At 34.9% G+C, this 12,893-nt stretch overlaps 1 protein-coding gene across 1 annotated transcript in view; it reads right to left on the bottom strand.

Moving 5' to 3' along the window:
* CASK (calcium/calmodulin-dependent serine protein kinase (MAGUK family)) overlaps positions 1-12,893 on the bottom strand; it is a 437,172-nt gene that overhangs the window by 264,406 nt on the left and 159,873 nt on the right. Inside the window, exon 3 of the mRNA XM_012642796.1 lies at positions 5,184-5,289. Coding sequence (XP_012498250.1) covers positions 5,184-5,289 — 106 coding nt within the window. The remainder of the gene's footprint in view (positions 1-5,183; positions 5,290-12,893) is intronic.

The following is a 12,893-nucleotide window of genomic DNA, read 5'->3' as shown; positions in this document are numbered from 1 at the left end:
GCTAATATTATTTTAAAAGATATAAACTATTGTTTTCATGTCAGATGTGTTTTAAATCCTTATTTAATTACTGTAAAAGTCTCCCTGTGGTATATGTAATCATTTTATAATACGGTAATTAAAATTCCTTGGCCAGCCAATTTAGGATTTACAGCTTAACTCAAGTACCAGACACTACTAAAGACAAGCTCAAATGTGTTGCTTAGAAATAAATATTTAATTTTGGGGGATAACATAACTCAGTCCTCTCTTCAAAACTGAACCTATATTTTAAAATACATTTCAGCAAATTGCTGTAGACAGGTTCAAATTTAAGTGTAATGCCAAAGCAATGAATGTAGAAACGTATGCAGATGTCTAAAAACACTACTGTTTGTGTTGGGGAAATGACAACATAGTTTCTAAGCCATATTACCCCTACTTTAAAATTCAATCATCTCTTGACCTGCCTCATTAGAACCCATATCTGTTGAAAGTGAATTTCTAGGGTTGGGGACTGGGTATATGTTTGTTTAACAACCTCTACCCAGGATTTTCCAACCTAAGTTTGAAATTTACTGCTCTAATCTTTTCTAATTCTCAACTTCTAGTTCTGTGAGTCTCTGTGTTTAAATATGCTTTAAACTTATAAACCATTTGTAATTAAGTGGATATCAACTACCTCTAAGGATTTTCTAACATGATAAGCAACATTATTGGGCAATATAATTTCATGACTTCAGTCTGGAAAGAAATAAGGGAGTGTTGGTTATACACAGTCTGTGGCAAAGACAGATATGGATACCACATCAAGAAACTCACTGATAATCCAAATATGTTGTTTTGTCTAGACTTTTCTCCACCAAAATGATAAGAGCTGTTTCCAAGCAGCCAACAAACAAACAGCAAAGTTAAACTGACCTAGTTTCATTTGTTTTCCTTTTCCTTGTCTATTCTGTATTGTTGTCATGTTAGAAAACTATAAAAAAGATCCAGATAACCCATAACCTGAGCAATGAGCCCCTGTATACCAGCGGTAATTACATCTATTGCCAAGAAACATGAACTAATTCTGGAGTAGCTTAGTCTATGTTGCAGCTATAGAAGCAATCTTTCACCTAGCCAGTAGGTGGAACCACACACAACTGTATTGGCTTTGGTCTTTGATCTACATGACCTTAAATCTTCTGGCAATGGATGTTTTTGGTTGGTTGGTTGGCTTAAAACCCAGGAGACGAAGGATACAAAAAACTGGGCAAGGCCAACTGGTGAGGTAAATTTATAAAACAATGATACAAAAGAGAAGTTTTATATTTCTATTTTGTTTCTGGCCGTTTTGAGAAATAACTAACGTACTTTGTGAATTTATAATCCACTTCCAGATTCCCCAGAGCTAATAAAACAATTCTAAATTTAGAAATCTGCCATTTAAAATTCATGTTCAATCAGGGAAAACTGAACATCAACTGAACATGACATGATATTAAGTAACTGTTGTTGATTTTGTTAGGCATGATAATAATATTACGGTCATTTTTTAAAAAAGTCCTTCTATGTCAGAAATACAAACAGGAATTTTTATAGGCGAAATAATATTGTTTTAGAAATTTCCAGGAGGAAAAAAAAGACAACAGGAAAGGAGAGACAGAACAGGGATGGCAAAATGTTTTGATAACTGTTGAAGCTCGGTGACCAGTGTGCTGGGGTTCATTGTACTATTCTCTCTTTTCATTTGAAATTTTCTACAATAAAAGGTTAAAAAAATGAAAATAGAAAGCCATGTTCTAGTGATTTGGGTTAATGTTGGGATTAGGTCACTGGCAAATATCCAACTTTAATGAGGTCTCATCTGAATATATAGCCATCGATGAATTAGTTTAATCACAACTGAAGCACACAAAATTAGCTACATAAAATCCCATATAGACTGCTTCAACACTGAGGAACTAAAACTAACCTGCTAAATCCACTGAAAGTAATACTTTATAGTTATAAAGCACCTCACCATTTACAAAAGGACTTCACATATAGTTTCTCATCTAGTTCTCATAATCTTATGAATATTTTCAAGGTAAGAAAACTGAGGCTCAGAGAAGTTACAAGACTTGGCCAATGTCACATAATTAGTAAAAGTTAGAGCTGGAATGGTAGCCCAGGTTTTATGACACCAAAGACCTTCTTCTTTCTACTACATTGTCATTTAGGCCCCTTCCATACAAATAGCATACATGGTGAAATTTAGATGAATTTTTAAAATTTGCTTTCTATGCTCTACATTGTACAGTATATAAAATCTGGTTTTTATTTTTCTCAGAAAATAAACATGGAGAGAAACATTTCTTGAATAAAGAATAAAATTAAACCAGAAAAGTAATTTAAAAGGAATTATAATATCTTAAAATCGGGAGGGATGTTAGAGGCCCTTTCTAGTCCAGAATTACAACCCTATCTTCAGCCCTCTTAGATGGATCCAGCTTCAGCTTGAGCACTCTACTGAGGAACTACATAGTCTGTGAGACAGCTTGCTTCATTCGTGGAGTAAGTCTAATGATTAAAGAGACCTTCCTTAGTTAGAGATGAAATCTGCTACTTGTTGATTCTAGTTACAGCCTCCGATGCTACACTGAATAAGCATAGAATATTCTTATACATGATGATCTTTCAAATAACTGAAGACATTGATTATGTTCTACCTATGGGCTTCTGCTTTGGAAACTCTTTTCGCAGAATAAGAAAACTAATACATTAACGGTTAACTAAAGCTTCCCTGTCTTCTCAAGAGCTCTTCTGTGCCAGTGGTCTTCAACCTGGGATTTGGGTATCTCCGGGAGTACCCAAAGTCCTTCCAGGAGACATGTGAACTAGGATATTTTTCAGGCAATCAGTTCTCATATCTTAATTTGTCATAATTTGGTCTGTCTGAAAACAAGTCTGTGGTCTGCTGATTTTCCTTTTACATCTCCACAACTACCATCTCCCATCTCAAAAGACCAGGCTATCTAGCTTCAAAGAGACAATTGGGGAATGTACAACTCCTGAGGGAGGGAGAGACCCTTTATAGCAAAACAAAAACATAAAGAGAGCTTGAGAAAAAAAGGGAGGTGCCACTGCACTGCATCCAGGCAATATATTCATGGCAAAGCCTGATCTGTTTTAGAATTTGAAATCAATGGTAAGGTGACTGTCACAGGTGTGTCTATTAATGCTTTAATTTTATTTGAAAAATGAAGTCAGAATTTTTTCTGAAAGAAAATGAGTCTGATTTGGCTGAATGATTTGACAATGAGGACTAGCTTTGCCATGTAGGTCATGTAGCAGACATTTTCCATATAGTGAATGAGATAAATAGGCAGCTCTACAGTTGTGAAGAAAATATATTTGAAAGAATATTCAAGACACTGAAAATTATATTCTCATAATAAAAGTTTTTATATATCAACCTAAAAATATGTGAGAGGGGTACATAAGTTTTTCAAAATTCTCTTAGTGGGTTTGCCAGCAAAGATTTTGAAGCCATGACTTTATGACAGAATTTGCAGGCTCTTTCCCATTCTGGTTATCCCCTTCTGCAAACATTCCAGTGTCCTGCTTTCTATGAACACTCCAGGGAGAATAGTGGGAATGTGGCTTTGTTCTGAATACTATATACTTCTAATTAATGCTGCTTCACATTCCATTCAGGACTTTTAAAGCCATTGCAGACAACTAACTAAAACATTTACATCTTTTTCATATAAGTAGTTACAATTAAATTCACACTGGGGGTACAAACATTTTGGTTACATGTAATGTCTTTGCCTCGCCCAAGCCAGAGCCACTGCTTTTAAATTTCACCTTCTCTGTTTCAGCTCCCTTGCTACAAACTTGGTAAAAGTAATTTTAAATTTTGATGCAGACAGCCAATGTGTCAGCTAGCCCTCTGTGGTAGGCAGCTTGTGAAATGGCTCCTAGTGATCACCACCTGCTGGTATTTAGGTCCTGGTGTAATCCCCTCCTCTTGTGTGTGGCCTGGATCTAGTGACTTGTTTCTAACTAAAAGAATATAGCAGAAGTGATGGTGTGTAATTTCAGAGATTAGGTTACAAGACTGTGACTTCTGTCTTGCTCACACACTCTCTCTTGCCTTCTTTCTTGCTTGTTCTGATGAAGCCAGCTGCCACGTTGTGAGCTGCTCTATGGATAGGCCCACATGACAAGAAACCAAAGGAGGCTTTGGTCCAACAGCTTATAAGGAACTAAAGCCCTCTGTGCAACAGCCTGCAAGGAACTGAAGACTGCCAACAACCATGTGAGTGAGCTTGGAAGTGGATCCACCCTCTAGTGGAGCCTTAAAATGACTTCAGCCCTGGTCAACACCTTGACTACCACTTCGTGAGAGACTCGGAGCCAGAGGACCTGGCTAAATTGGATCCACATTCCTGATGTACAGAGACTGAGATAATAAATGTGTATTGTTTTAAGCCACTAAGTTTTGGGGTATTTTGTTATGAAGCAATAGATACTGAATATACCCTCTAACCTTGGTAACTTTTGAATATTTAAGCAATTATTACCTTCCTTTTTTTTCCCTAATATAAGTCACTGATTATAATTTTGAACAGAATAAGATCAAAGACAAAATCTTGCAAAGTGCTGCCCTATAAAGCTTTACACAATCTCTTTGGATACAATCATTCAACCAATTATGGACTAGCCCACATTTCTCTATCTTACTGAAAAAAATTCTGTGATAAACATATCAAGTGGCTTACTGAAATCAAGATACGCGATGAGCTATAGAATTGCCCTCATATGCCAACATAGTGATTATATCAAAAGAGGAAGTCAAGTCCGTCATCATTAGTTTTTAGTTACCAGACAGCCTTGCTACATGGAGGCCTCCACTCTTCTCCTACTCGTCTTCATTAAGACTTCTATTGGTCAGAATTTTATATTTTGGGGCCTCCTATCCCTCTGAACTCTATTTCCCTTTGGAGCCTCTTCTCTGAAGTGTGCTGAAAGTGTGAGGGTAACTGAATACGTCTAGCTTTTGCTTCCTTTGCCATTGTAAACTTTAAGATGAGATAATCCTTTCTTGTGACTTTAGTTCTTTCTAAACAGGTAAGTTTGCAACTACTGTTAAATTTCAAGAGAAAAGTGTTAGCATCATATGAAAGCAACATTGCTTAAAATTTTACCCCTTAAGAAATAAAATGTACACTCACAATTCAAAAACCATGTAAAGCATTCCATCTGAGCTATATGTCTCCAATAACTCTACAATGTGTGGATGTTTCAGCATATGACAGATACTGGCTTCTCGCTTTAGATCTGCAAAACAAACATAGAACATACTTCATTAGGTAGGAACAAAAGACAATTAGGGTGAATGATGAATGAATGGATGTGATCTATGGTAACATGAAGACTTCTCTAACTAAATAGATGAAATCCCCCATTTAAACTAAGCTTAACTTTTTATACTTTAAAATCTTTGACAATTTAACTTTTCATATTTTTTGCCAGCTTAAATCTATATACAGTATAGAGTCAGCTCTTATTAATAAGAAATGTTTATTTTCATGGTACAAATACTTTCCCCAGAAGTAAAACAAACACACAAATAAATACTTTCCCCAACTCTTGTAATCAAGTCTCAGCCTCCAAATTTATAACTCTTCCTTGATCTGCTAATAAGTAATTCAATTTACTGTTTTGAATTTACCTCTTTTTCTTAGTTTTCCCTAAATCAGATAAAAATGTCTTCTGTCCTTTAGCCTAAATCTAGCATTTATAGACATGTCAAGAAAGTTACATGAAATAGGGAACAAAAAATAGTATGGTTTAAATAGAAAAGGCACTATTCCTAGAATCAAAGTCAGAAAATTTTTTACATCATCTATAAAGTGTGTTGGATGATTCAGAACACTACCTACCTCGCAGTGTTATTTTGAAGCACAAATAATGTAGGTAAGACTACTGTGTAAGCTCTATAATACTATTTGAAAAACAAAATTGTTAATAATATCACTGTCATCACCATCATACTAAAATAGTTTTGTCATGGGCATCACTTGCCATGTCTACATGGAATAGGATAATTAAAGCCTTCCAGTGCTTTTAACAGTGCTGGGGCTTTACCTGTTTGCTGATGATTAAAATCCAATGTGATGTTTTTATATTTGAAAGTAGAAAGGAGACAGGTTAAGGAAGAATTAAGGCTAAAGATGTACTGCACAAAGTAAAACAGATAACATTAACTCCTTTCTTTTTTAATTTTTTTTTTGAGACAGAGTCTCACTCTGTTGCCTGGGGTAGAGTGCCATGGTGTCAGCCCAGCTCACAGCGAACTCAAACTCCTGGGCTCAAGCTATCCTTCTGCCTCAGCCTCCCAAGTAGCTGGTACTACAGGCATGTGCCACCATGCCTGGCTAATTTTTTCTATATATTTTTAGTCACTCAGCTAATTTCTTTCTGTTTTTAGTAGAGACAGGGTCTCGCTCTTGCTCAGGCTGGTCTTGAACTCCTTAGCTCAAACGATCCACCCGCCTCGGCCTCTAAGAGTGCTAGGATTATAGGCATGAGCCACCACGCTCAGCCAACTCCTTTCTGATTTATTAATTCATTAGTCTTGTCAACAGAGCAATGGTTGCAGATGGAACATCAGAAGACTGACTTACATAAGGGTAGAATAAGAAAAAGAAGTCAGTAAATTAGACAAAAAAGAAGCTACCAGAAAAGGAAGAATCAACAATATAATATCAAGAAAGTCAAGGGAATAGAAGGAATTAAGGTATAAGTAGCTGGATAAGGCTGAAAGGTGAGAAAAGGCCTTAAGATTCAGCCAGAAAAGGTCATGAGCATTTTGGGCAACATCAAATTCTGTAGAGAGGTCAGGATCAAAGTCAGTATGCAGGAGACAATTATGTAATAAATTAAAATTTATCATGCCTCTCACTGGGCTAAGTACTTTAGTCATTAGGTAGGTATTTTATAGATGAGGAAACCGAGGATTAGAAATATGTTCAAGATCACACAATTATCACAGCGGCAGGTTGTGAACCCTGGCCTGACCAATTCCAAAGTCAACAGCACTTCCATTATGTCATTCTGGGTTTGAGCACAATCATATTTGAAGAATCTGGCCTTATTAAAGGAACAGCATGGTCAAAGAAGGTATTGCTTTTTTGTCTGTTTTTGCTATTGTTTTAAAGGAAGCACTCTGTTGTTTGTAAGTGGCATGGAGATGTAAAGCCTACAGGATCTAGAGTCAGAAAACTTGGTGCTGGTCTTGCCTTTGTGCCTACCACCTGCAGGCTGACTTCTAACTTCTACAAATGGCTCCTCTACAGCCAATGAAATGGGGATGGTGACAGTTGATGCCATACCTGTAGAGTCTACTAAACTGGCTTGAAAGGGCAGTGGGAAGACTCAAATGAGAAACTGGATGTGAGCAGACTGTGTGGAGCACAGCACTGTGGGGTTGGGGCCTGAGGGAGCCCAGTGTGAGCTGGAGGGGCTCAGTGTTCACTGCAAAGGAAGAGATCGCAGGCACAGGAAAGATGCTCCCAACTCCAAAAGTAGTCAAGAAGGCCTTACAGGAGAGGAGGATCTGAAGCAGCTGTGGGGTTTGTGCTGGGAAGTCATAACCACAAGGCAGGCTTTAAACAAATGTGCTGGAGGGCTAGGCTGAGCCAGACAACATCAATCAGATGTCTGCAGTTTTTTCTTTCCCTTCAAGAATGTTCTGCCTCCTGATTCTATGAAAAGCTTAGGAGTTTTATTACTCACATTTTTATGTTTATCTCTAGCTTATCATTTTATTAGAAGTCACCCTTTCATACCTTCTGTTTTCACCTTAGTTTCTCTTTTTCCATTCCTCTCCATTCTGATCAAAAGCCTGATTTTAACTCAGTGCTCTGACACTGGAGTCACGAAGTAAACAGTGTTAGTGTTTGCCACAATGAAAACTGATCTTTTTTCTTCTTTTCATTTTCTATTTTGCCCCCTTTATGTAACTAAATTGTGTTTCAATCGCCACACTCACCATTTGCCATGTGACACATTGGTTATACTGAAAGTTTTAAAGTGGAAATGGATGCTGTAAAAAACCCTCCTTTTGAGCCACACATTTCTGCTTGGTGAACAGCTGAACAAGCTCTTGGGGTCTAGTCCATTAACATCGACCTGCCTTCAAAATAAAGGCAGAATTCAAAGCAATTTAAATGTCACCGGATCTGACATTTCAGGGACTAAAATCAGAACACTGAATGGATAGCACAAAATTAACAACATAAAAATATATTTGAAATGATAAGGGCAATGATGCAAAAGATGGCTTATATCTAGGATAACTGTGGCACTGTTTTCCTGAATTTGAGTATCAATTAAATAGCCCAAATAGGAAACCACAATTTTAAAACCGTAAGTATATTATATATGCATTCTAACTATAGATTCCAAGAATATTAACCTCGAAATGTTTGCTCTCAAATGTGAATGTGAATTAAAGATACATGTATTAAGTGCTTTTAAGTCCATGCTGATATAGCAAACTAAAAACATGATTTGCTTACAAATCAACTCATGGGCAGAGTAGGAAGGAATCTGAAGGTAGTTGATAATAATATGATGTAAAGTTATGATTATCTGACTGCTTACAGATATTAGCACAGAACATACCCATGAGTGATGTGAGTCAGAGTTACCATCCCTGTTTTGAAGTGCTGCTTTGTTTATAGACTAGTAACTGGTAACTCTCTCCACTCTCCCCTGTACTTTCTTATTTTGCAATCTCTCAGGGAAATTTTAAAAGCCTTTTTAATCATCTATGTTTAGTGCCCTTATATTTAACTATGATGCCTACATTTACTTAATCAATTCATTTCCCTTTAAAAGGGGAACTAATAATATGGAAAGTAATATTTAATTTTCTAACCCAAATCAGAAACACACTTAAATTAAATCAACCTGCTACATGGCATTAGAACTACTACTAATTTCCTAAGACGTTTGGGCTGTGCAACAATAGTAAAGTGCGTATGCCCTCCAGTGTCTGCCTATCAGACTGTCCCTCAAATCTGGGAGAGTTAGGGAAGCTGTTTCAGGTGGTCTGTTTTAAAAATCATTTTCCTGGAAAGGATTTTTATTATGTATTTTACTAATATTTGTTCTTGTTATAGGAGAATTTTCATACTATCCTTTAAAAGTTAGATGCTACTTTCCAAGTACCATAATTCTGCAGCAAGCTAATTTGAACATGGGTTAAAAATAATTGGGTTATTTACATATATGATTGAAGAAAGGAACAATTTCTGACATTCTTAGCATTGGAGTAGCAGTCTCAACCTGAAATATCTAACTCAAAAGACCTAAATTTAAGAGTTACTTTGTCTAAAACCATTCAATAATTATTTAAATGAGCACCATTCAATATCATGTGAGTCACATATATAATTTTAAATTTACCAGTAACCACATTAAAAAACTAAAAAGGTAAAATTTATTTTAGTAACATTTTATCCAATCCAACGTATACAAAGTATTATTTCAATATGTAGCCATATTAAAATTATTAATAAAATGTTACATTTTTTGTATTATGTCTTTGAGATCCAGTGTGTGTTTTATACTTATAGTGGATCTCAGTTTGGTCTGGTCACATTTTAAGTACTCAATAGCCACATGTGGTTAGTGGCCACCAAATTGTAATGGTGCAGCTCTAGATAAATCGATTTGCTTTAATTCCTATCATCTCTCCATTGTGAGTTCTTCTGCAATTCTTACACAGATATTTGTAAAATCAGTCATTCATGAAAGAATCTAAACTCTGATGTGTTTTTAAAAACTACTTCCACAGAAGGAAATTCTATAGCTTAATAACCCAAATCCATAATTTAAGAACTAAATCTGGAATTTCTTCACTATTGCTAATCTAAATCCTTCATTTGTTCCGAAATTTTAAATTATTTTATCTTGATGAATTTACCAAAGGATACACAGTCAACATCCACTGTACAGAAGCCCTTTGTATGTTTCAAAATTGAATGACTTTTTAGATTTTATCACTAGGCTATGCAGTGCAACATCTGAGAGTTTACTATGCAACCTTTGAGATTTTAAAACACCCCTTCATTAAGTCCTCACTTAATGATTGCAATAACCCTATTTTATTTATATATATTTATGTATATTTATATATACCACCCCCATTTTTCAGAGGAAGAAACTCAGGTTCAGTGATATAAATAAGTTGCTGAAAATCACACAACTAATAAGTGGAGAGAGCCGGACTAATAGTCAGTCAAAGCCTCATGCTCTTTATATTATACCACAGTGGCTCCTGGGGCTGCGAGATCCAATCACACAACAGTGCTAATGTAGTAACACTGACTTAGGTAACAAGCTATCAAGACTGTTACAGAACCAGCCTATTTCAGCTGCTCTGTAATTAGTGATGGTTAGAAACTAGATACTCATCTTTTCCTGACAAATATATAAATATTTTCATTAATTTCCAAACAATTTCCAGGTTGTGTTAGAAACTCAACAGTTAAACAAAATTCACTAAGAGCTGACCCAGGCTCCAAATTCAAATAAAGAGTATTCTAATCTAGTCACAGAAAGAATTACAAATATTAGTGTGTTCATTTGAATAAATATTAATAACAAAATAAGTAAATGAAAGTCAATTTCCTTGGTGTACTGAAATTAATGACCATATGATATTTTAGAAAAGAAGTCCAAGCAGAACCTTGGAAGGATTATAGCAGCAAAGTCAATTTCTATTGCTGAGTTCCACCTTTATCTAATAACCAATTTGAAGACTAAAGATCTCAGCTGCCTTTGGCAATAACACAGGTCAGTTTGGCTTTAATGAGGCTATCTTCTTCGCTGACCTTCGGGAAAGCTGACCTTCTCAATTACTGAAGATTAGAGGAATAGATAGGCCCACACAATAATCTGGGTTAACTGGGTAAATTAATAATTTCTGATATTTTAAACATTTTACTACCACCCCTATACATTTTCTTATCTTTTTTTCACACACAAAGAGAAATCCAAGAGGCTTCTAATTTCTTTGAAGTTTTGCCCATTTTTTTTAATCCTATGGCCTAAAATCTCATCTATTAGGTAAATAAAGGAAGCAGCATACCATTAATTGACAATGTTTTACTGATGTAAAACTTTTACTTAAATAGGCAAATGTGTATTAATTAGAAATCCATCTTAACTGCATTAAGCATTTACAAATTAATGAGGTTTTGGTAATATATTTCCCAGTTTTCAGTTTTGATAAGTGTAATGAATGTATTAAAGCAGCCTGCCTTGTAGAATACCAAATTTAAACTAAATTCAACACTATATGTATGAATAGTTGTAAAATATAATAAAGCCAATTACTGTGAGAATTACTTGTCTTTCCTCTTATTTTCATTAGGAAGAACTGGTAAATAATTACTAAAAGTGCCATTTATTTCCTAGGGATTTACATTTTAAAAATTCCAGGTCATTTCTAATCAATATTGAAGCACTATAAAACATTGAGCTTAATAATTTGATATTAATAAAGATTCCAGGTGACCAATTCAATGTTTATTAATATTTAAGAAAAACATTTGCTTAAAAAGCCATTTGTGGATAAGAGCCAACATTAGATTAAAAAGAACCCAAATTACATGTCTCTTAGAAGATGTAACTCTGAGTCTTTTATTCAAGGAGTTAACATGAATTTGTTGAAAATCTATTTTGGACACAACTAATAAAATGGAGAGATGTTAATCATATAGATATAAGAAAAAGGCAGAAGTGACTAAAATCCAAACTAAATAAAGTTCCAGTATTAAGAGTTTTTCTCAGATATACAAATGACCATATTTAGATCATATTTTATATATGATAAAAATAGAAATACAATGTTCTAAACTTGTCTAAAGTAGAATTCTTCTGTTGGTTTTCATTTTGGGAAATGAAATCAGCGCATTTACTATGATAAAAACTAAACACCTATTTCAACATGGTACTCCTTACTTTATGAAAGAAAATTAGAGAAATATCAGTTTATAACTCAATTACTTTTCAATGCTGAAGTCTTAAAAATCATATGTATTAGTGCCTGCGGGAACTTCGTGGGATGATAGACTGCATACATTTGTTAAAACTCATTGAACTGTACAATTAGATGGGTTCATTTTTTGGGGGGGTTCATTTTTTTGTGCATAAATTCTTCAATAAAGTTTAAAAAGCAAAAGAGAAGTTACTGCAATAAAACAGGAATTCGACTAACATGTTAAAGTCAAAAATGTTAGGCACATACCTGTTTTATACTTTCCTAATTGCGTTATCTATAATTTACTTTCTATTTTTATTTATTTATTAATAGCTGAGGAGCCCAAAAAGGACATACTGACAGGATAGACTTCTTTATGACCCACTTCTCCCTCAAACCTCCTTTCTCCAGGATGGGGCCAGCCCAGGGAATACTGCCAGCACAGCTAAAAATTTTCTCAGAAAGCAATTTGTGGTCTGTTTCAAAATACAAATAAATGAATGGCTGAGGCCGAGATTCTCTATGACATAGTGAAATGATTATCAAAGTTTTTTTTAATAACATGGGTTTCCCCATCCAGCCACAGAATCTTTTTGTCAACAAAATCTCATAAAATAGTATAAAACAAATTTATAGTAAAAAAAAGTACCAATATGTGATACTAATTTTAAAAAGGACCAATACAAACAAGAAGCTGATTGTTTTGATAAATAACTTGAAATCAGGGATACTGATAACCCTGTAGACTGATGGTCTCAACTACCAGATTACTTCTATATTTTACTTTGTTGGTCTACTGCCCAAATTCTGATTTATACCAAGATAGTTGCTAAATAACAGGTGTGTGGAAGTTAAATTGCCTGTCTTGTCTTAATTTTTTTTAAAC

The sequence above is a fragment of the Propithecus coquereli genome, unplaced genomic scaffold, assembly GCF_000956105.1.
Source record: "Propithecus coquereli isolate 6110/MARCELLA unplaced genomic scaffold, Pcoq_1.0 Scaffold188, whole genome shotgun sequence".
NCBI lineage: Eukaryota > Metazoa > Chordata > Mammalia > Primates > Indriidae > Propithecus > Propithecus coquereli.
The sequence above is the reverse complement of the archived record's forward strand: the minus strand, read 5'-3'. Positions and strand labels throughout refer to the sequence as shown.